At 48.3% G+C, this 22,758-nt stretch overlaps 1 protein-coding gene across 1 annotated transcript in view; it reads left to right on the forward strand.

Moving 5' to 3' along the window:
• GABBR2 (gamma-aminobutyric acid type B receptor subunit 2) overlaps nt 1–22,758 on the forward strand; it is a 365,190-nt gene that overhangs the window by 297,062 nt on the left and 45,370 nt on the right. The window contains exons 12-13 of the mRNA XM_060154769.1: nt 4,661–4,768; nt 13,995–14,117. Of these exons, the coding sequence (XP_060010752.1) occupies nt 4,661–4,768; nt 13,995–14,117 (231 nt within the window). The remainder of the gene's footprint in view (nt 1–4,660; nt 4,769–13,994; nt 14,118–22,758) is intronic.

The raw sequence follows: 22,758 nt of genomic DNA on the forward strand, positions 1-22,758 counted from the left end.
AGGCAACCGCAGGAAGCCCTCACCACTCCCAGGCCTCTTCCTGAGCCCAGAGAGGGCCAGAGCCACGTGAGGAGCCCAGCTGCCGCCAGAGACAGCACAGAAGCAGTGGCTGCAGGGAGCACATAACCCGTCTTCTCTCTCCTGGCCCCTCCCATCTCCTGATGGTGCCCTCCATCCAGCCAGAAGCCAGAGGGCAAGGGAACCTGGGAGGTGCAGGCGTGGGAAGGGCAGAGAACGGGTCTGGGGGTGGTTCAGCAGAAGGAGATGGGCCTGGGGACTGAATAGGAGAGTGAGGGTAGGGGAGGATTCCTGGGGGACTTCCAGGTCCCTAACTTGGGTGACAGGTGGATAGCGGCACCATCCCTGAGTCGGGAGGAAATGGAGCTACTCAGTGGAAGCGCTGATGGGCTCAGCTCTGGCTCTGGAGTGTGAAGGTTTTATGGGACACCTAAGTGTCACCTAGGTCTCCAGTGACAGTGGCATACGCAGGTCTGGAGCTCAGAAGAGAAATAGGAACAGGGAAAGAGATAAAGGAATTGTCAGCACAAGGAAAATGGTTGAAGCCTGAGAGTGGGAGTGATAACTCAGGGAGAGCCCTTTTAGGACAAAGAGGGTCGAGGACTGAACCCCAGGGTCCATTTCCATCTTAAAACAATGGTGGGGCTTCCCTGGTGGCGCAGTGGTTAAGAATCCGCCTGCCAATGCAGGGGACACTGGTTCGAGCCCTGGTCCGGGAAGATCCCACATGCCATGGAGCAACTAAGCCCGTGTGCCACAACTGCTGAGCCTGCGCTCTAGAGCCCGTGAGCCACAACTACTGAAACCAGTGCGCCACAACTACTGAAGCCCGCGTGCCTAGAGCCCGTGCTCTGCAACAAGAGAAGCCGCCGCAATGAGAAGCCCGCGCACCTCAACGAAGAGTAGCCCCCACTCATCGCAATTAGGGAAAGCCCACGTGCAGCAACGAAGACCAAATGCAGCCACAAATAAAATAAATAAAATAAATAAATTTAAAAAAAACAATGGTGGAGGAGTGGAGAGAGAAAACATCTCCTTTTGCACAGGGATGACCCTGAGCAGAGGCAGCCGGGAGTAGGTGGCTCTGCTGGTAAGGGTCCCACTCTCCCGCTTTCCAGAGTATTTCTTCTAGTGTTGTTTCATCATTGTCTGAAGAGCTGTCTCCAAATGGGATGTGAACCCACTGGGATCATCTTGTGGAAGAATGTATTACAGCCTTTGTTTACTTTTTTATGTAAAAAAAAAATGAAAGAAATTAAGCTTTACTAAGATTTAATACTCAGACTGACCCCGGGGCCCTGGCCCAGTGGGTGTGTCTGGTGGTCTCATGCAGGAACTCTCCTGAGAACGGAGTGGTTGGTCAGTCTGTGACGTGAGCCAGCCACAGGGCATGGTGTTCCGGACCCCCAGGACAACCCCCCGTCCAGCGATTCTCTAGGAGGACTCAGTATAGAACTGTACTCACAGCAATGATTAATTACAGAGGAAGAACGTAAAGCAAAATCAGCAAAGTGAAAAGGCACATGGGGTGAGGTCACAGGGAATCAGGTGCCAGATTCCCAGAGCCTCTCCCAGTGGAGTCACACAGGGTGCACTTAATACCCCAGCAACGACTTGCGACAACACACGAAATGTCTACCAGGGAAGCTCACTGGACACTCAGCCCCCAGGATTTTTATTGGGGTCCGGTCACCTGGGTACCCTCTACTGAGCACATACCAAAATTCCAGGCTCTCAGAAGGAAAGCAGGTGTGCGGCATAAATCACGCTGTTTGCACAAACCCTTCAGGCACAGAGTCACTCTTATCATTGAGGGAATGGTGGGAACCCTCCCCAAATCCAAGTTCTCAGACACCAGCCTAAGCGAACCTTGCCAGCAGGTCTTGGGCCTGCTAGGTTACCTCTTTTCTGGCCAGGCATCCTCACCCATTCTGTGCTTTCAGTTTATGGCAACATATTGCCGTTTCCAGTTGCCAGGTTAAATTTACATCATCGAGTTTTCACTAACTTAACTCACTTGTACTATTGGGTCTTAATGAATTTGACCCTACAAAATAGACAAGTGGCCCGAAAATGATTATGCCAAAGAAAATATAAGTCAAAGCAAATATAATAATGCCAAGCATATTGGAGTAATACTTTAACCCAAAATAAGAGATCTTTGTCTGCCACATTATGAGGTAAAAATAACCATATTATTTCATCTCTTACCATCCTTTTAAAAATTTCCTTGTTCTGTATACGTTCGTGTTTAAAGTTGTTTTTCTGATAGGGGGACGTGATCAAAAGGGCTTGGAGACCATTGGTCTTCACAGTCATGTCAACCATTAGCTCTAAAAGTGTGTTGAAATCAGCCAGTTCTCAGGCTGGTCAGCTACTCCCCCAGTGTGCTGTCCCTTTGACAGCTGCCTCCCGGGCGGGGATGGACCTGATTGGGGTAAGGAGACTCTCTGAGGAGCAGGCGGCATGATGTGGGGGAGAGAGGGCTGGACTGGGTCAAGGCCTTGACCTTCGGGCTCAGCTCTGGAGCTGGGTGGTGTGGTTGGGAGAAATACCTTAATGCCCCGAGTCTCAGTTTCTTCATCTACAAAGGGGTTTTCTCAACTCAGTTGATGACTCCAAAAAATCACTCTGGTTTTGGTTGTTGTTGTTGTTTTATTTGTTTGTTTTTATCATTGTATACTTAGTTTCTGGCCCAGTAATCCTTATTGAATGAACAGGTGAACAAATGAATGAATGAATGAAATGATCTGTAAGGTTCTGTGCAACTCTGATAGGCTAGGAATGTGTGATCTGGTCATTGAATAAGCTCAGGTCTAAATTCCAAATAATTGGCTCCTTCCCTGTCTCTATTCTGTTACTTTTCTTCCATCCTTGTTTTATAATACGGGTAATGACGTGGCCATCCTACACCTTCTCTAAAGTACTGTGATTCGTTCTTGCCTGTCTGAAATTTTTGAAATTAAAAAAAAAAAAGAAGAAGGTTAAGTCCTCACCCATACCATTGTCAGCATTCACACCTCACCCATCTGTGTTTCTGAACAATTGAGGTAATGCTGTTGTCCTACCTTAGGGGGTTGGTCTTGCCATCTACCCAACCAGTTCCTATTTTTACAGATAAAATGGAAAGGGGAAATGCCCTGTCTCTGAAAAGCTAGAGAACCAAGTTGCTAGAAAGGCAGTGTGAAGGGACTCCCTGAAGGGAGCATGTCTGGGAACCTCCTACATGACTGCCTGCAGCCCTGGGCTGGATGGGAGCACTGAGGTGGGCAAACCTGCTGGGCTCTGGACACAGAGGGCCCGGCCTGTCCACTCCAGCCCAACTGTCTCTCTCTCTCCTAACGCGCCCACCTTCCTGCTATGTTCAGCTGAGGCAGGTGGGGACCTTTCAGGGGGAACTTAGCTCAAGAGAGCTGAGAAAGAGCCGGGGAAAGACCGTAGTCTAGAACCAGAGCTCAAGGAGCACGCAGCCTTTTTGTCCCAGTGAGTGGGAGGCCCCAGAACCCAGTGGCATACAGCCCAGTCCTGGGCCATGATGTGGGGACCAACCTGGAGCTAGGGGAGTCTCCTGGTTCTTGGAGGGTATCCAGACCAGCCGGTGAGGGTGGACTCGGGAGAGGCTGGGGTCTGGCCACAATGGCAGTGCAGGTGGGGAGTGGGCATCCAGGAGGCCCCCAAGACCTAACAGGTGGTGACCCAGCCTGCAAGGATCAGGCTGTTGGCTCCTATCAGGGCTGACAGTTTGTGGCAGCCACCAGCCCAGGGCTGGGGATCAGGGCACACTTTGGTGCTGTGGAACAGCTGAGAGCCAGATAAGGCCTTAGTCCTGAGCAGGGACCCAGGCAGCATCGCTCCTCTCTTTCTCCAAAAGTGTGAGGAGACGGGCCCCTGGTGGGAGTGGAAAGGTCACAGCCCCTCTCCTCTGGCCTTCCCCCTCAACTGAGCAGCCCCTGACGATGGCCAGGAGCTGGGCTGGTGCAGCTGCCAGTCAGGCATCCCCGGGGCCAGTTCTGGCTGAGTTCTGCCCTGCTTTACCAGAGTGGCTGGGTCACTAGCGCTGGAGAAGGGCCATGCAGGCCTGTTGTCCTGCCCAGTCTCAGCCCCTGCAGCTCAGTGCTCTCCCCTCCCCACTGCCCACAACCCAGGACCTGGGAGTCCTGTGGAAGAGGTTCCTGGGACTGCCTCGTCTCCTAGAGACTTGGGTGAGGAGGCAGAGAAATCAGCAATTGGGAGCACCTCTGCAGGCCTGTCTCCCCACATAGGAGGCTGTCAGAGAAGGAAAGGAGGGAGGGAAGATCAGAGGGCTGGTCTGAAACCCCTTAGTGGCGCCTCAGTGGTCCTGGGGGCCTCTGTGCCTCTGTCTATGACTGGCTCCCTCTGGGCTGTGGGCCCATGAAAGGCAGGATTTGAATCTCATATGCCTCTGCGCCCAGGGCCCTGGCCCTGGTCTGGTGAGTGGCCCATAGAACTAAGCCTATCAGATTGAAATGTGATTGAAGGACTATTGATGCTAGTAAAACTCTACAGTATGTAAAGTAGAGCATCTGTCCCCATCTAGAGTCCCCCAGTTGGGACACTCTCCTAACTGATGAAGTCCGTCCCCCGGGAGATGTTAATGCCTCTGTTTTCTCATGGCCTCTAGGTCAGGACCTGGATTCTCACCGTGGGCTACACGACCGCCTTTGGTGCAATGTTCGCAAAGACATGGAGGGTCCACGCCATCTTCAAAAATGTGAAAATGAAGAAGAAGGTAATGCCTCCTTCTGTTGCAGGGTGTTTGCAATGTTCATTTAGTATTTATTTTAAAAAGATTTATTAGGCACCTACTGTATGCCAGGCACTGGGCTATTTGCTGGGGATTCAAGCTAAACACAACCCTCCGCCCCTCCCCACCCCAGCCCCCAACACCTTCAGCCTCCTGGGGACATCAGACAGCTAATAGAGCGTTTACAATGCAAGGTGATAAGGGCTGGTTGGGTGCATATGGGGGATACTGGGGTATAGCACCCAGGGAGGGCTTGGTGTAGGAAGTGACACCTATGCTAACACCTGGAGGGTGAGTGGGAAGCAGAGGCTGGGGAGTTTTCCCTCTCCCAGAGGGAACTGTGTGCACGGAGGCCTGGGGAGGGGAGGGGTGCGTTCACGTTGCCGAGGGGTTCATGGGAAAAGGGTACAAGAGGAAGCCACAGGGGAAGGCAGGAGCCATGGTAAGGAACCTGAACTTTAACTTGTGGGCAGTGGGGAGCCCTTGAAAGAGGAGAGTGAAACAGGGCAGGGGCCTGATTTAATGCTTCCATTTTCAAAGAGGCCCTTAGAGGACAGGAGCCCTTCCTTCGTGTGGGAGGAAAGCAGTTGCCACCTCTGTGCTTGGCTGTAACCATCATGTTGATTAAGCTTGACTCTTAGGATGTAGTCATAGAGAAGCTTTCCCCTCACTGTCCTTTCTAACTCTTCCGATGGCTGGCACTCTTCTTCCCTTGCTCCTAAGATAAAACTTCGGGCAAGTCTCATGACTTTGAAGGTCCTCTGGTCAACAGCTAATATGTGGAGTCCATCGTAATATTCAAAACCTCAAACTGCCTTCAAAGGCATCGCCTCTTCGTTCCCCAGCTTGGCCTGAAGCAGCCAGTCACCTGCCCTGGGAGAAGGGGTGCAATGGGCTGCTTCTGTCTTTTGCCAGACTGAGTGTTTTCCCCATCCCATTCCCAAGGTTTCTGAACCCTCCTGAGTTGGGGCTTCGAGTGGTGGAAGGGGCAGGAAGGACCTCACTTGCCAGGAGCTGCATCTATCTTGCTGGGCCTGGCATTGGTTAAGCACACCCTTTAGGCTCTCATGGAGTCCTTTTGTGGAATTTTCAAAGCCCCCATTACTGGGATTTACTCTCCTGCAGTGGCCCTGACATGGGTGAAATACTCCCCCCTTTGGCCATTTGTGGCTCCTTCCACAGACATGTGGCAGTCCCCCACTCCTGGGCCCGCCCCTCCAGCTTGCCTTGGGCAGGCCACACAGCTCTACCTGGCCCAGGGCCCACACCTGGTGCTCAGGAAGCACTCACACATCCTTCGCTCCTACAAACTCAAGGATTGTGGCTGATCCCACTGTAGCCACTTCCCCTCTTCCACTCCATCCATGGAGCAACTGGCCCGTTATCCTCCCGTGGGTTTCTCAGGCAGGAGTGAGGCATCAGCTCACCAGGTCCCCCAGGCTGCAGGGAGCCCTTAGCAATCAAGCCATCTGAGTGCTCTCCTTAAGCCTCCCTCTTGATTTGAGGTCAAGGAGGAAGCATACGCCCCGTCCTCTCACCTGGGGATGAGGTGAGATAGCATCATGACACGTCTTTCCAAAAATCCTCTTCTTGATTCAACTCTACCCACCCCCACACACACACTTTTTAAATCCCTGATGGGTGTATAACCCATTTACAGACATCTCCTGAAAATCCTGCACTGTGACCTCATCCCACTCTGGAACGTGGTGCCTGTTGTTCCAGTTCTTCATCCCAAACTTGCATTTGCCATCCGATTACCTGGGTCATAAGCCATCACGCCTGTGGCAGACAGCAGGTGAGCCCGAGGTGGTAGGGCCAGCAGACACAGCAGGAGAGCAGGCTTCTACTCCCTGCTTCACTGCTGACCCGCCATGGGTCCTTCAGCAAACCTCTTCATCTTTCAGGGCCTCTGTTTCCTTATCTGTAAAATGGTGAAGTATTGAAATGGCATTGTCTCCTGAGCTGTGATTCTGCCTGGTGCCCAGTGGCACCTCTCACTCATCAGCCTCACTGCCTGCCCCTTCACTGCCAGGGAGCTGCTCTCCAGATGGGGGGGGTGTGCCCTCCCTACTCCACCCTCTGCTCCACACCGGACCACCTTAGGACAATTATGGGCTGCACTTAGAGGGAGGAAAGAGCTCGGCTCTGCCACCCATTGCCTGTGCTCACCTGGAAAGCCCTCCTCTCACTGGGGCTCAGGAGCATTTGTGACAACTCCCTCCTATCTGTAATATGAGGAGCCTGGCCACCTGGTCCTTCTCAGACCTGGCTGCACATTACAATCAAATGGGAGCTTTTGAAAACTACAAGAAGTAACCCAGCCCAGCCCACACCTCCCGGCTGGAGCTGAGCATTGGGAGTTACTAGACCTCCCCAGGTGATCCTAATATACAGCCAGAGTGGGAGACCTCTGGCCTAGATCAGGGCTACTCAGAGTGCAAGCCAACCAGCAGCATTGTTGGCATCACCTGGGAGCTTGTTAGAAATTCACTTTCTCAGCTCGCCCAGTCCTAAGAATCAGGTTCCTGGAGCCCAGGAACGTGCGTTTCCACCAGCCCTCCTGGCAAAGCGGATACAAGCCAAAGTTTGACAGCCACCAGGTAACTTCTTGGGCCCCTCCTGCTCTGTGGCTCTGCCATTTATGACAAGTCCATCCTGGTTTTGAAGAATCGCAGTGTTCGTTTCTTTGTGTCAATATGTAATTCATGCACATTATTATTGGCAATGGAGAACTGGCCTTTATTTTCTGTTACTCATGTGATCACTAAGCAAGAACACTCAGATTGTCTGGCAACAATTGACAAAACATGCCAGGGAAGACTTCAGGAGTTCAGTCGTCTGAAAGCGCCGTGGGAGTTGGGGCTGTGATGTGGCCACAGCCTGCTGGGCTGCCTGGGACAAGGGGACTCTCCCCACCCCAGGGGTCTGGGCAAAGTGAGAGCCCAGGCAGGTGGTGGGCCCAGGCGTCCAGGAAGGGGCCCGTCTGAAAAACTGCCAAAGGCTTTGAGTACAAGATTTGGTCACCAGTTTAGCCTGTTGTGAAAATGATTTAGGCCACATGAATACACCTTTCCAGTGTGAGACAGTTTTTGCTCTAGGCTTTCCAGTTATTCCAGGAAAAGCCTTGTGGCGCTACAGCTGAGTATCATTTATCAGCCAAATTAGAGGAAGTTAAGGGTATAGAAGAGAAATTTATACCTTTCACAGATCAAAAACTCAAGTTGGGAACGAGATTGTTTTTAAAGGGTTGTGGCAGTCGCAGGTCAAAACTGGGATTGAATTCTCCATGACTCCAACATTTTACATAGCCAAGGTTGGTTTTTATTGTCATTGTTTTGTTTTATTGGGTTTTTTTAAGTTTAAACTTTTTTTAAAGTGAGCCTCTTATTTTTCTTTTAATGATTTTTCTTATGCACTTTAAAAAATTTAATTTATTTATTTATTTTTGGCTGCATTGGGTCTTTGTTACTGTGCACGGGTTTTCTCTAGTTGCGGTGAATGGGGGCTACTCTTGCAGTGCACGGGCTTCTCATTGCAGTGGCTTCTCTTGTGGAGCATGGACTCTAGACGCACCGACTTCAGTAGTTGTGGCACGTGGGCTCAGTAGTTGTGCCTCACAGGCTCAGTAGTTGTGGCCCATGGGCTTAGTTGCTCCGCAGCATGTGGGATCTTCCCAGACCAGGTCTCGAACCAGTGTCCCCTGCACTGGCAGGCGGATTCTTAGCCACTGAGCCACCGGGGAAGCCCTTAATTTTTTTTTTTTACTGACACATATACAAGATTTACCTAAATCTGAAAATGCAATCTCACACTTCTTTTTCAGTCTTTTTACCCTTTTCTTCCTTCTCTGTCTCCCACCTCATCCTCCCTCCACCCACCATGTCACACCCTCCCCAAACACACATACACAAACTTCACCCCATATGGCTACATTTTGAAAGACATTAAAGAAAAAGAAGCCTGTTAAAGGAGGTATTGACATGTGGTGACTTAATGCTTCTAAATTCAGGATTTTTATAGTATCAATCGTAAAATCTTGAATTGAAAAGCCTCACTACCACAGTCTTCTTTTTGTTTAATTTATTTGTTTTTGACTGCATTGGGTCTTAGTTGCTGTGCGCGGTGCACGGGCTTCTCATTGCGGTGGCTTCTCTTGTTGCAGAGCACGGGCTCTAGGCACACAGGCTTCAGTAATTGTGGTTCTAGAGCGCAGGCTCAGCAGTTGTGGCTCATGGGCTTAGTTGCTCTGAGGCATGTGGGATCTTCCCAGATCAGGGCTTGCACCCGTGTCCCCTGCATTGGCAGGCGGATTCCTAACCACTGTGCCACCAGGGAAGCCCACTACCACAGTCTTTATTCTGCCTCTTACTCTTACTAGGACCAAATTGGAACGTTGAGACTAGAGCGGGAACTCAGAGATGAGATCTGTTGTGGGGGCAGATGTTTTCTGAGGACAAAGAAACTTCACTACATATATGACTTGATACGGGTTTTCTGAGGACAAAGAAACTTCACTACATATTTGACTTGATACGGTTGCAAATAATAACATAGAGCCATCCTCTCAGACCTTCATCCAGGCTCAGCTTCAGGAAAATGCCAAGAGAGTGTCTGACATCTGAGTGATGGCAGGAAGGCAGGGCCTCTGGTTGTACAACTCCAGGGGGCACCATTCACACTGTATTCCCTCTGGAATGGCGTCCCTGGAAGTAGGCAATAAGCTGGTCCCAGTAGAAGGCCAGTCTGAATCAGTCAAAATATCTGAAGTTTTTTGGAAAAATAAAGAAATGCCGTTTTCCCAGAAGAAGAAGTTAGCCAACTTTTCCTGTAAAGAGTCAGACAGTAACTATGTTAGGCTTCACAAGCCATACAGGCTCTGTCACAGCCACTCAACACTGCTATTGTAGAATGAAAGTAGCCAAAGGCAAACACATAAACAAATGGATATGACTGTGTTCCAATAAAACTTCATTTACAAAGACAAACAGTGACCCCAAATTCGTAGTTTGCTGATCTCTGCTCTAAACAACCATGGGAAGTGATGTTTACTAGTAATAGCTAACATCTGTTGAACAGTAATTGTAAGCCAGGCTCTGGTAATCTAGTGGTTTGTGTGGTCATCGTCCCCCATTGTGTAGATGAGAAAACTGGCTCAGATGGGTTAGGAAACTTACCAGGGTCTCCCAGCTAGTTAGTAAGATTCAAACTCAGATCTGATGCCAGAACTGGGTGCTTAATCGTTCCTGGGTGCCTTCACTCTCATCTCTCACTCAGTGAGAATGGAGCACAAGTAACCTCCTAGCCTCAGAGAGAGAACTCAGTTGCATGGCATCAGTGTGCACTGACATAACCGAGGAAAGTTTGTGCAGCCTTTGAAGAGAAAGCTGAAAAATAAGAAAGGAAGTCAGGGAAGCTGAGGTGAGACTAGAGACATGGTCTTGCCTAATTCTAGTATTCTATGGTGCTCAGACTGTAGGGTTAGGTCAGTGCTATTTTTTAAATTTAAACTTTTAGATCCTTTTTAAAAGATTATTTTTGTCACCTCTCTTTAGCATTGTATTGTGTATACGTATGGGGTATTTGTATAATTATTCATTATTAGTCTCCCCCTATCATGCATGCTCTATGAATGTACGATATTCATGTTTTGCTCACTGCTGCAGCCCTAGTGCCTAGAAAAGAACCTGATTCAGAGTAGGCACTCAATAAATGTTCCTGTGATTAATAAATCAAACGTGATCCATAACTACTTACTAAATCCATTTAGTCACAAACAGTGGTCAAGTGCCAGGCTTTGGAAATGGTACCAAAAGGAAATTAGACATGTCCTCTCCTGTTACTCTCAGGATCTTCCCACCTGGGCCTGTCTGTGTGATGATTAGCCCTGAGTCTAGCAGAGCTGAGGTGCAGTATCACACTTTGCCCCTAGATGTCACTGTCCTCCACATAAACACAGAGCCATGCATTCTCAAAACCCAAGTAATGGTAGCTACACAGCCCATTTGTTGAGCACCTTCTCTGAGCCAGATGTTGTGCTAGGTGCTTTCCATACATCATCTCATTTCACTCTTATACCAACTCTGCAACTCAGAGCTCACCGGTCTCACTTTTAGAGGAGGAAATAAGCCTAACAGAGTCATACAGCTTGATCAAGATAACATTTCACAAGAGCTGGGATTAGAATGAGGTCTTATAGATCCAAAATGGTGTTCTTTTTTTGCACCATATTTGGAGATATTACGTGAACCTCCCCACTCCTTGCCAGAAATGCAGAATGAGAGAGGAAGTGATTTGTTAGGGTCACGCCAGGTCACAAGGGATGGTCCGCATAATCCCAGGTCCTGTCTCTCCACTGCCACTCTGCTACCTCACACTTCATACGTGAGCCTTTAAATTGGGAGGACTTGACTCTCATATTTACCAGAGAGAAATTCTGATGCTCATCTTCTGTGCTGCATGCGTGCCTTCCCTATTCAGGCAGCAGCAGGAGAGGTGCAGCGTCCACTGAGAAGGGAGGTCTCTCCCCTGTAGGGGCTCACTGAGGGTGGCCCCAACCCATGTTTCTCAGCCCTACCCTTCAATGTACTACTTCTTGTCCAGTGTAGACTGTGCAGTCCCAACAGACCTGAGGTGTGGTGTGCTGGAGTGTGAGGTGGTCCGTACTCCTGTATGCATGAGCTCTCAGGAAGAGGTCAGGAGAAAGTGGTACTGCTGAGCAAGTTCAAGTTCACTGCCTCCTGGGAGTTAGACTGTGGGGACAGTAGTACCCCTTGTCTCGTGGGAAAGACTTGGCAGAGAGGGAGGGACCTGGAGGTGCTGGCACTTGCTGGTTGGGGAAGTTTGGGGAGGGGGAGAGGACTGAGAGGCTGAGGCCCGCAACTCTGCCTGCCCGGTGCTTGTGGCATCTGCATCCTCCTGTCCATCTGGTAGTCACTGCTCTGGATCAGGCCTCATCCTTCCTCATCAGGACAATGGCCCCAGCTCCTAACTGGCCTCCTACTGCAGGATCCCGCCTCAGGTTCACCCCTTAATGCTGCAGAGAGCTCCCCATCACGCTGATGATTAAAGACGCTTAAACCTCCAGTGGCCCCCATGAGGCCCCATCACATGTCATGCAGGCTCTCTCTCTCCAGCCAGCCCTGTTTCCAGCCACCCCCAACCGACCCCATGCACACCCAACCACACAGAGCCTCTCACAGAAAGAACAGGGTGTTTCAGACCAAAGAACCAGCACCTACAAATGCCTGGGAAAGGATAGGAACCTGCGTCAGGTGGTGCCTTATAGGAAGTAGAACCTGAGCCCTAGGCAGGAGACAGTGCCCTTGAACTTGCTCAACAGCACCACTTTCCCCTGGCCTTTTCCTGAGAGCTCATTCATTCATTCTCCACACGTTCCTCAAGAAAGTTTGAGAGCCAGCCCCTGCACAAGGCACCAGGGCACAGAGGGGAGACTGGATGGTCACTGCCTTGGTTCTGATAGGAACACAGTTGCAGCATGGACCCCATGCAGGGCACACCCGGATTCACAGAGGAGCAGCTGCTCAGGCTCAATCTTGAAATCAGGGTAGGAGGGCACCAGCAGAAAGGTGGGGGAAGGAACTTCCAGGGGTCAGGTGCAGTGTGTGCAAATGCCTGGGGCTCAAACAGCCCTGGGTGAGCATCAAGCAGGGAGGCCCCTCCCAGCCTGTCCTCTAAGTCCTCAGCTCCTCAGGCATTTCTTCCCTGTGGCCCAATTTCTCAAGGCTAACAGGGAGCTGCCTGGTTCCCCTGAGGGCAGGGGTTAAACCAGGTTTCTACAAGCTATCAGCGGTTCACTGAATGCTTCTGAAAAATCTCAGAGGGGGCTTTGCCAGTGCCCCACCCCCAGGTAAAGTGGTCTTGGTGGATTTGATCTCTTTGGCAGTAACTCAGCAGTACTTTCTTGTTCTTTTCACAGTTTGGCCACAGAGAAGTCTCTTGAGTTTCTATTTCTCCTTTAAGGATGGCTTTAATCATTAAAAGCCAGACCTGGCGATATTTCTTAAGCTTCTGCTTCAGTTTTGTTTATTTTTCTATAGTCTTTTCTAGAACTACTTCATCACATTAGCTTTTGTTTGGCATTGGGGTGGGGGGTGAGGACACATAAACGTGCAATGAGTGAAATACAGGTTAGCTTTGCCCCAGACAGCATTTGTCCCCAGGCCAATCCCCATCAAACGGACATAAAGTGGGGTGGGACCTTCACAGTGTAATAAAGATACCCCAAGCTGCAAAGTGGGATGGGAATTATATTTCTTCTTTATATATTCCTTCATCTCAATTCAACCAGGCAAACTTCTAAGTATCGACTGCATGCCAGGCCCTGCTAGGTGCTGAGGGCAAACAAATAAATAAAACAGGCTTCCCTTTTGTCAGGGGTTCCCCAGTTTACTGAGGAGGGCAGATGTGTATACAACTTAATATAGCATCTGGTCACTGTAGAGCCTGGTAGGTGCTGTAAATGTTTGAGGGTGTGCACTCTGGAGAGAGGAGGAGCTTGGTTCGAATCTAGGCTTCACCTCTTAGTATCTATATTCCACTGAGCAAGTTACTTGGCCCCCAGCACTAGCCTCAGCTTCTTCATCTGAAAATTGGGAATAATAATAGTATTTGCCTTTGTATGAGATGCTGTATGTAAAACAATCAACCTAGAGGTAGGCACAGTGTAAGTGTTCACTAAATGTTAGCATTTGTATTTATTCTCCTTCATGTAGTTATGACTATTACTATTCATAAGTATAAGTATTGAACTTATTAAGTATGATTAAATCTGGGAACAGAGTGCTATGGGAGTAGTTAGTTCTGCTGTGGGAGTTAGGGAGGCTTCGTGGAGGAGGCGAAATGAATCTGGGTCTCTAAGGATTATTTGCCACATAGAAAGAAGAGTGTTCCAGACAAAAGAGCCAGCACCCACAAAGGCCTGGGGTGAAAATCACAGCAGGGCCAGAACCTGGGAGTCCTCAAATTTAACTAAGTATATGTGTGTGTTTGGGGCATGGACAAGCCAAGCTCATGAAAGGTCTTGAATGCCAAGCAAAGGAGCTTGGCTGGATTTATCCTGTGGGCGATGGGGAGTCTGAGGAAATTTTCAACCTGGGGGTGACGCCATTCAGTCACCCACCTGACCTGGCGCCTCGGCTGCTGTTTGGGAGGCCCTCTCACGTCCCTTCTGCCCCTGCCCTCTCTGCAGATCATCAAGGACCAGAAACTGCTCGTGATCGTTGGCGGCATGCTGCTGATTGACCTGTGCATCCTGATTTGCTGGCAGGCTGTGGACCCCCTGAGAAGGACAGTGGAGAGGTACAGCATGGAGGTAAGCATCTGGCACCAGCAGGACGGAGGCCTATGCTGCTCCCAGCCCCCCCCCCCCGGCCCGGGGACGGCAAGGCAGCACATCTCCTTCACTGCCCCAGGTACGCTTCTTGAGAAGAAATCGAGGTGGTTACAGGGAAATCATCATAGGTCCACGTGGGTCCACATTCCCTATCAGGAACATCTCATTATTTCCGTTTCCTTCCATTTGAGACATATATTATTTCAGGAGGGCCAAATATAAGGTCTTCACTCCTGGAAAAAAATGGTGAAAGAATTTGTCTAGGTGTATTAATATATGCAGAATTGAGGGGAAATGTTGGGTCGTTTAAACCAGTATATTCTCTACACATTGTAGAAGCCCCCATTTATATGATCCATCAGCCTAGAAATTACATTGCATTTTTAATCTCTCCTTTAAAGTGAGTTCCCTAAGGAGTGCTAGTAGGGAATAAACACTCTGATAGCTCCTCCAGTTACTAGAGGATCTTCAAAGTGATGTGTTGCCAAAAAGAAGAACCTTACATAAAAGTACCGTTAAATATATATTTTAGTAGTCTTGCGTTGGGCCTTGCTCTTAACTCACACTGGTCTTCCTAGGATGCTCCAGTTAGAGACGTTCAAGATTAGAGAAGTTGTAGTTTTGTCGACTTTCTCCTAGAAGTGTTAAACATGCCTTTGTCGGAAAGAGCCAGCTGAACGGCAGTGGCTGTACAGTACGATTTCCCTACAGTGTAGCAGATTCTATTGAGAAAACTGGAGTTTCCTCCAGTTCTCTCACTGCACTATTAGGGAAATCTTTTTGTGGGATTTAGTGTGAATTTTATCAATAAAACTAAACTGGAAACAGTCATTTTATGCATGGAAGACAGAGGTTTTTATCCTTCTGGACAAGAAGGGTTTTCTAGCAAATAAGATGCCGGGCCTCGTTTGTCTGGAGACAGGCAGAGGGTTCGCTCAGCCCGGTAAGAAGTTATGCCGTTGGAGCAGTGGCAGAGAACGCTGTTTCCTGACAGCGCAGATTTAGGGGAAGGATTTAAGACTGTGCGCCTCCATCTCACTGCCTTACGTGTCCATCTGGGGAGGAAGCGGGACTCCAGACAGGCACAATCAGACCTGGCAGAGGACAGACCTGCGCTGGCTGTGCCCATGGGCCAAGGGGGCAGGAGCTCAGCTGAAGTCACTCGCACAGACGGGCTGTGGCTAGAGGGGAGGTGACATCTGGTCATCACTCATCTGCACAGTTGGCGAAGGAGCAGACCTGCCCCCAACTCCATCCCAGGGGAATTCACCACCCACCACCAGGATTTGGAAATCCAGACAGGCTATCAACAGGAGGAAGGGCTGTTACTGGCTAACCGGGCCCCCTGGCTAGGGAGAGCCTGGGGTGATGATAATCACAAGCAATAATGCTGATAACAGTAATAACAGTGGTGATGCTGGTAGCTAGATGTGTGTGTTAATTCACTGAATCCTCACAATAACTCTGTGGAATAGGTGCTACCCTGAACTCCATGTTAATGATGAGGAAACAGAAACCCAGAGAGATTATATAAGGCACCCAAGGTCACCTAGCAGGTTAGTGGCAACACCACCAACTATCGTCTCCCCCACTCCCCCACCCTGCCTTTCAATACGCAACAGCACTTCATAGTTTTCAGGTGTATCCACAGACCCTTGGTCACTGGTCTGTGAAGTGGGTTGGGCAAAGAAGTGTTTTCACATTTTGCAGACGAAGCCTAAAAATAGGTAACAGGCAGACTGAGCGCCCAGGATATCAGGGAAGGAGAAAAGGCGAGTCAGGCGGAGCCCACGGGAGGACCTGGAGCTGGGGCAGATGGGCAGAGAGCAGACCCCGCTGGGTTGATGCTGAGCCCAGTGGCAGCCGGAGAGGCAGGGCACTGTCACCTCCGCTCAAGGTTAAGGTCGGGGCGGAGCGTGCACAGGATCCCCTGGGATCTGGCTGTGGTGGGAGAGGCTGCAGGGCTAGAGTCGGCGACTCTGGAAATAAATCCAGGAAGCCTGTCCCCCTGGACCGTTACAGGAGGTAGACCTTGTGCAGACCATAAGTATGAGGGACAGTTTGCTACCACCCACATTACCTTTCTTCCTTGCTCTCTGTAGTAAGTACTGCTGCTCTCCATGGCTCCGCACATACAACGCAAGCCCATTCCAGACCTTCCAGGGAATGGTTTTCAAACTGAGGAGCAGCTGGGTGCCACGGAAGTGCTTCTCTGTGTAGATGAGGAAATTGAGCCTGGGAAGGAAGGGGGTCCTGCCCGCGGCATCTAGACTTTTGAAGGGGGGTGGCTGGAGGAGAGCCACATCCCTGGCTCGAGTTCCCCACACCTTGTCTCTGTGTTTCCCTCCAAGTATCTGTGGAGATTTCTCTCTAAACCTTTCCTGGCCTGATCCTCGTTTCTCCTCTAATTTTAGGGTTGCCCTGTCATTCTGTTGCCATGGTAGCAGAACCTTTGATTTGTCGACCCACAGCCCTGTCGGTTTATTGTCATTTTTCCACCAAACATCGCTATCAGTTGATTTCCCTCAGACCCTCCTCTGTGAGACTCAGCATGATGGTTGAACAGTGTGCCCAGGGACTAAGGGGTCCTAGTTCTCCTCAAGGGGCTGTTTGCTCCAGAACCCCCAGTGAGAGAGAAAGTTTATGCTTGGGGGATAGGTGATCAAAGATCTCTGTGGTCTGTTCTCTCCTCCCCTCAGACCACACCTACCTCGGATGCCTTTGGTTGTTCTGGACACTCTAAACACCTCAGGATGCCAGTCACAGGCCTTGCTCTGTGTTGCACTTTCAAGCCTTTGCCCATGCTGTCCCCGCTTCCAGAACCTTCTCTGACAAGTAAATGAACTTCAGTTCCAGGCCCCTGTATTAGCCAATGTGTTCCTGAGCTCCACCAGATTTAAGCGCCTGCTCTTCCCCACTCCGGTCCCCAGCATCTAGGCATCCCCTGTCAGGACACTTAGCATGCTGTTCACCCCTGCTGAGTGCATTTCTGCCCCACCCACCCCTCCTGGGCCACATAGATCACTCTCCCGCACCACCCAGCCCAGCACCGCCGCATGCTGGGAGACCTCACCTCGCTGGGGAGACAGAGGTGAGCACAACAGCGCGACACCTTGAGCTCATGGGGCCCACCAGCTAGTGGGGGGCAGACGGTAAACATGCAAATAAGCACAGTCACTTTAGATTGCACAGATTCTGATAGCAGCTGGAAGTAAATAAACAAGATGAAGGGTTTGAGAATAACAGAAGAGTTCCAGAGTAACTCGTGGAAGAGATTCTCTCAGTGCAAGTGTCCAGGGAATGAAACTCTGATTCTGGAGTCCGACTGGAGGCATCCCGGCTCCACATTTATTCATTTGTACATAATAAATATTTATATAGCACTTGTCATGTGCTAGACACTGTTCTAAATACATGATGTTTATCATTTTAAAGGAGTTTTTATGCTTAATTAATAGACTTTATTTCTTAGACCAGTTTTAGGTTTACAGAAAAATTTAATAGAAAGCATAGAGAGTTCCCATATATGTCCCACCCCACACCCCATAGTTTCCCCCATTATTAACATCTTGCATTATGTGGTATGTTTGTTACAATTGATGAACCAACACTGACACATTGTTATTCGCTAGAATCCATAGTTTACATAGAATTCACTCTTTGTGTTGTACATTCTATAGCTTTTGCCCAATGCATAAAATTATGTATCTACCATTACAGTGTCATACAGAAGAGTTTCACTGTCTGAAATATCCTCTATGCTTACCAACCCCTGGCAGCCACTGACCTTTTACTGTCTACATAGCTTTGCCTTTTCCAGAATGTCATATAGTTGGAATCATACACCATGTAGCCTTTTTAGACTGGCTTCTTTGACTTAACAATATGCATTTAAGATTCCTCCATGTCTTTTCATGACTTGATAGCTCATTTCTTCTTATCAATGAATAATATTCTGTTGTGTGGATGCACCACAGTTTATTTGCCCACTGAAGGACATCTTGGTTGCTTCCAAGTTTGGGTAATTATTAATAAAGCTGCTATAAGCATTTTTGTGTAGGGTTTTATGTGGACATAAGTTTTTCAACTAATTTGGGTAAATACCTAGAATCAGGATTGCTGGATCATATTCTACGAGTATGTTTAGTTTTGCCAAACTGTCTTGCAAACTGGCTGTACCATTTTGCATTCCCATCAGCAATGAATGGGAGTGTCTGTTGCTCCATCCTCGTCATCATTTGGTGTTGTCGGTATTTTGGATTTTAGCCATTCTAATAAGTGTGTGGTAGTACCACGTTGTTTTAATGTACAATTTCCTAATGACATATGATGTGGAACATCCTTTCATATACTTACAGTATCTGCCACACGTGTTTCTTCTTTGGTGAGGTATATGTTCAGATCTTTTACCCACTTTTTCATTAGATTGTCTTCTTATTGTTGAGTTTTAAGAATTCTTTGTCTATTTTGTTTGTTTGTGGTGGTTGTTGTTGGCCGCACCACACAGCTTGTGGGATCTTAGTTCCCCAACCAGGGATTGAACCCAGGGCCACAGCAGTGAGAGCACCAAGTCCTAACCACTGGACCGCCAGGGAATTCCCTCTTGGTATATTTTGGATACAAGAACTTTATCATATATATACTTTGCAAATAATTTCTCTGAGTCTGTATCTTGTCTTTTCATTCCCTTAACATTGTCTTTAGCAGAGCAGAAATTTTTTACTTTAATGTAGTCCAAGTTAACAATTTTTTATTTCATGGACCATGTTTTTGGTGTTGTGATCTGAAAACTCATTGCCAAACCCATGGTCACCTAGATTTTCTCCTGTTATCTTCCAGAAGTTTTATAGCTTTGTGTTTTACATTTAGGTCTATGATCAAGTTTGAGTTAATTTTTGTAAAAGGTGCAAGGTCACTGTCTAGATTCATTTTTATGCATGTAAATGTCTAGTTGTTCCAGCACCATTTGTTGAAAATACTGTCCTTTCCCCACTGGATTGCGTTTGTGTCTTTGTCATAGATGAGTTGACTGTATTAGTGTGGGTCTATTTCCGGACTTAGATTCTGTTTCACTGACCTATTTGTCTGTTCTTTCACTAATCCCACACTGTCTTGATTCATAGTTTTATGGTAAGCCTTGAAGTCAAATAAGTTGAATAATATCAGTTCTCTGACTTTTATTCTTCAATATAGTGTTGGCTATTCTGGGTCTTTTATAAAAAGTCTCCATATAAACTTTAGAATCAGTTTGTTAATATCCACAAAGTAACTTGCTGGGATTTTGATTAGGATTGCATTGATTCTGTAGATCAAGTTGGAGAAAATTGACATCTTAACAATATTGTGTCTTTCTATTCATGAACATGGAATCTATTTTGATTCAATCTACTTTGTTTGTTTTTGTTTTTTTTAACATCTTTATTGGAGTATAATTGCTTTACATTGTTGTGTGATTCAGTCTACTTTGATTTCTTTCATCAGAGCTTTGTAGATTTCCTCATATAGATTTTATATATATTTTGTTAGATTTACACGTAAGTATTTTATTTTGTTTTTGGTGCTAATATAAATGGTGTTGTGTTTTTGTTTTTGTGTTTGTTTTTACAAAAGTCTTTTGAATCCTACAACCTTGTTATAATTGCTTGCTAGTTCCAGGAGGGTTTTTGTTGATTCTTTGGGACTTTCTACATAGACAGTCATGTCATTGACGAAAGGACAATTTTGTTTTTTCCTTCCCGATCCATATGCATTTTATTTCCTTTCTTGTCTTATTTTTGTATTAGCTAGCACTCCCAGTACAATGTTGAATAGGAGTGGTGAGAGAGAACAACCCTGCCTAGTTTCTGATCTCAGAGGGAAAGCACCTAGCTTCTCAACATTAAATGTGATGTTAGTATATCATTTTTTTTCCTAAATGGTTTAAAAATATATACAAAGTGGTTCTGCTGTCCAAAGCTGAGAGTGCCTTTGGGGAGGTGACAGGAAGGACAAATGATGACACAGGCAGAGCCCGGGTCATTAGGGACCTTGTGTGCTAAGCAGAAGAGTTTAAAATTCAAAATGAAAGACATTTAATCAGGGAGTGACATGATCAGATTTGACCTGGCGGCAGGGTGAGAACAGATGAAGGGGTGAGGCTGAAGGCCCAGCAGTGGCTCAGAGATGGTTTCTGCAGTAATCCAGGAAGGAGCCGATGGCAACCTAAAGCAGGGCAGTTGCAGTGGGAACAGAGAGAAGTGGGTGGATTGGAGAGGTAATAAGGAAGCAGACGTGACAAGCCTTGGTGATTAATTGACTCTAAGGGGGAAGGAGGGCAGGGAGGCAGCAAGGGCAATGCCCGGATTTCTGAGTGGGTGGTGGATGGCGAACCTCATCACCGAGGTCAGGTGCAGAATGAGGAGTGGGTTTTGGAGGGCATGTGAGGGGTTCATTTCTGGACAGAAAGAAGATTGGATGCAGGGTCCTAGAGCACAAGGGAGCAGTTTGTCCAGTAGATAGAGATTTGGGGGAGGGGCAGTTAATACATTGAGGATGGGAGCTGTGGGGATGAGTGTGGTCTCCCAGAGAGTGGGTACAGTCAGAGTGAAGATGTCCTGACTGGAGCCCGAGGAATAACTAAGCAGTGATGGGAACAAGAGGAGAAGGCAGGGCAGGGGACTCTGATGTAGTGGTCAGTAACAAAGCGGGTAGCCAGGAGAGAGGGCTGCCCACAGACAGGAGCAAGGGAGAGAAAGCTGTTCCCGCACGGGAGGAATCTGAGGAAGGAAGGAGGGTCTCCAGAGATGAACGCTCCAGACCAAGGCAAGGACCGACAGGCTCCCTCACCCTCAACCCAATGACTTGGCCCCGTCCTCAGTACTCCTGCATCGCACCTTGCTTCCTCTGCTTTACGGAGTCTGAAGGGAAGATGGCTGTTTCTGCATTTCACAGGTAGCAGGGGTGGATAAATCTGCCAAGTATGTTAAAAAGGTTTTTAAAATACAATTTATATTCTTGGGAAAAGGGAAAAACTCTCCTTTTTTGTATACCTACAATACTAGTGGCGATGGTGAATAGGTATTGGACATACGGGTGTGGGGTTCAGGGAGTGGTGTGGGCTGGAGATGGAAAGTTGGATGCAGTCAGCATATAGATGACACAAAGCCTTGGGAGAGAGCACTGGGGGGCATTTAAATGGAGACAAGAAGGGACCAAGGACAGACCCTCAATTATTCCCATGTTTGGAGACCCGGGAGGTAGAAGGGAAATAGCAAAGGAGACCTAGAAGGAGAAACCATAGAGACAGAAAGAAAATCAGATGAGTCTGGTGTCTAGGAAACCAGATGAAGAAAATGTCTCAAGGAGGAAGTTTTGATGAAGCGTGTCAAACGCTACTTTTAGATCAAGTAAGATGAAAACCAAGAATTGACACTGTGTATGTGTGTGCATATACACACACACCCATGTGGGTTTTTGTTTTTGGTGGGTTTTTTTTTGCTTTTAAGGAAAATAATTTGAGATAATTTCCCCTGAAGTGAAAGCAGTGCATACTGATGGTGTGAAGACAGCCTGTGAATCTAGGTGGAAGGATTCTTTGCTTTTTCCCAAGCTTTTCTTCTCTACCAGGCCACCACCTACGCCTCCACTTGACCATTCTGAAATGGTTTTGAAATGGAGAGGAGATGGCGGACAGCACTAAAGGCCATCAATGTTGAACCCCCAGAGAGCCCCAGGCAGCCACTGAGGCAGCATCCTGAGGCTGCCTCTGCTCCCTGAGCTTCCCCCCATCCGCTTCCCAGACAGGTAGCAGCAGAGACAGAATCACGTGCAAGTCGGTCACCCACGGGAGCTCCGTACGTGTGTGACGTTCACTTACAGAAATGGCAGCAGGCTGTCCACACCGGCTGCCTGACAGCCCGCCTCGAGAACCGCCTGCGTTCTGGATTCTGTGCCTTTCTGGCCATTTGGGCAGTGACCAAGTAAAGGGCAGTGTGGGACAGAGGAGGATTTCAGCCTTTCCTCCATATTCCATGCTTTGACCATGCTTTTTGAAGCAAATGGGGTATCTGGAAGTCATGGACCGCCCTTGGCTCTGAAACTGGCATCTTATTTCAGTTATGTTTCTATGGAAATGGATATTGGAAGAGGCAAATACATAGAGTTTTAAATAATTTTAACTCTTATCTTCTGCCTCCCTCTACAGCTGCTCTGAAAAAAATCCAATCCTAAAGCAGACACTTTCAGGAACGTCTGGTATCTTCATAAAGCTTGTCCAAGCTCCATCTCACACTATTTATTTTGAAAAAAAGAGACAACAGAATGCCCAGGGTGAGGGGCATGCTAAGGGTCAAGGTGAACCCTGCTCTCTGGGCTGCACACGGGCAGCCTGGTGGCCCAAGGCTTTGATGCCAAGGTCACATTCCAAGTGATGGGTCATCGCCACCAGCCCTGAAGAGTAGGACAGGTCTCTCATCCATAGTCATCCATGGGGTTCTGGATGGCCGTCCTCAGGCCACACCCGGATGCAGACCACTCCCCAGACAGGGTAGTGGGACTCTGCAAGGACTTCGGGTGGGTTCATTAGCTGAGAGCCACCCCAGTGAGCCTGACTAACTCCTCCCAGGAGAGGACTACACCATCT

This window comes from Lagenorhynchus albirostris, chromosome 7 (genome assembly GCF_949774975.1).
Source record: "Lagenorhynchus albirostris chromosome 7, mLagAlb1.1, whole genome shotgun sequence".
Classification (NCBI taxonomy): domain Eukaryota; kingdom Metazoa; phylum Chordata; class Mammalia; order Artiodactyla; family Delphinidae; genus Lagenorhynchus; species Lagenorhynchus albirostris.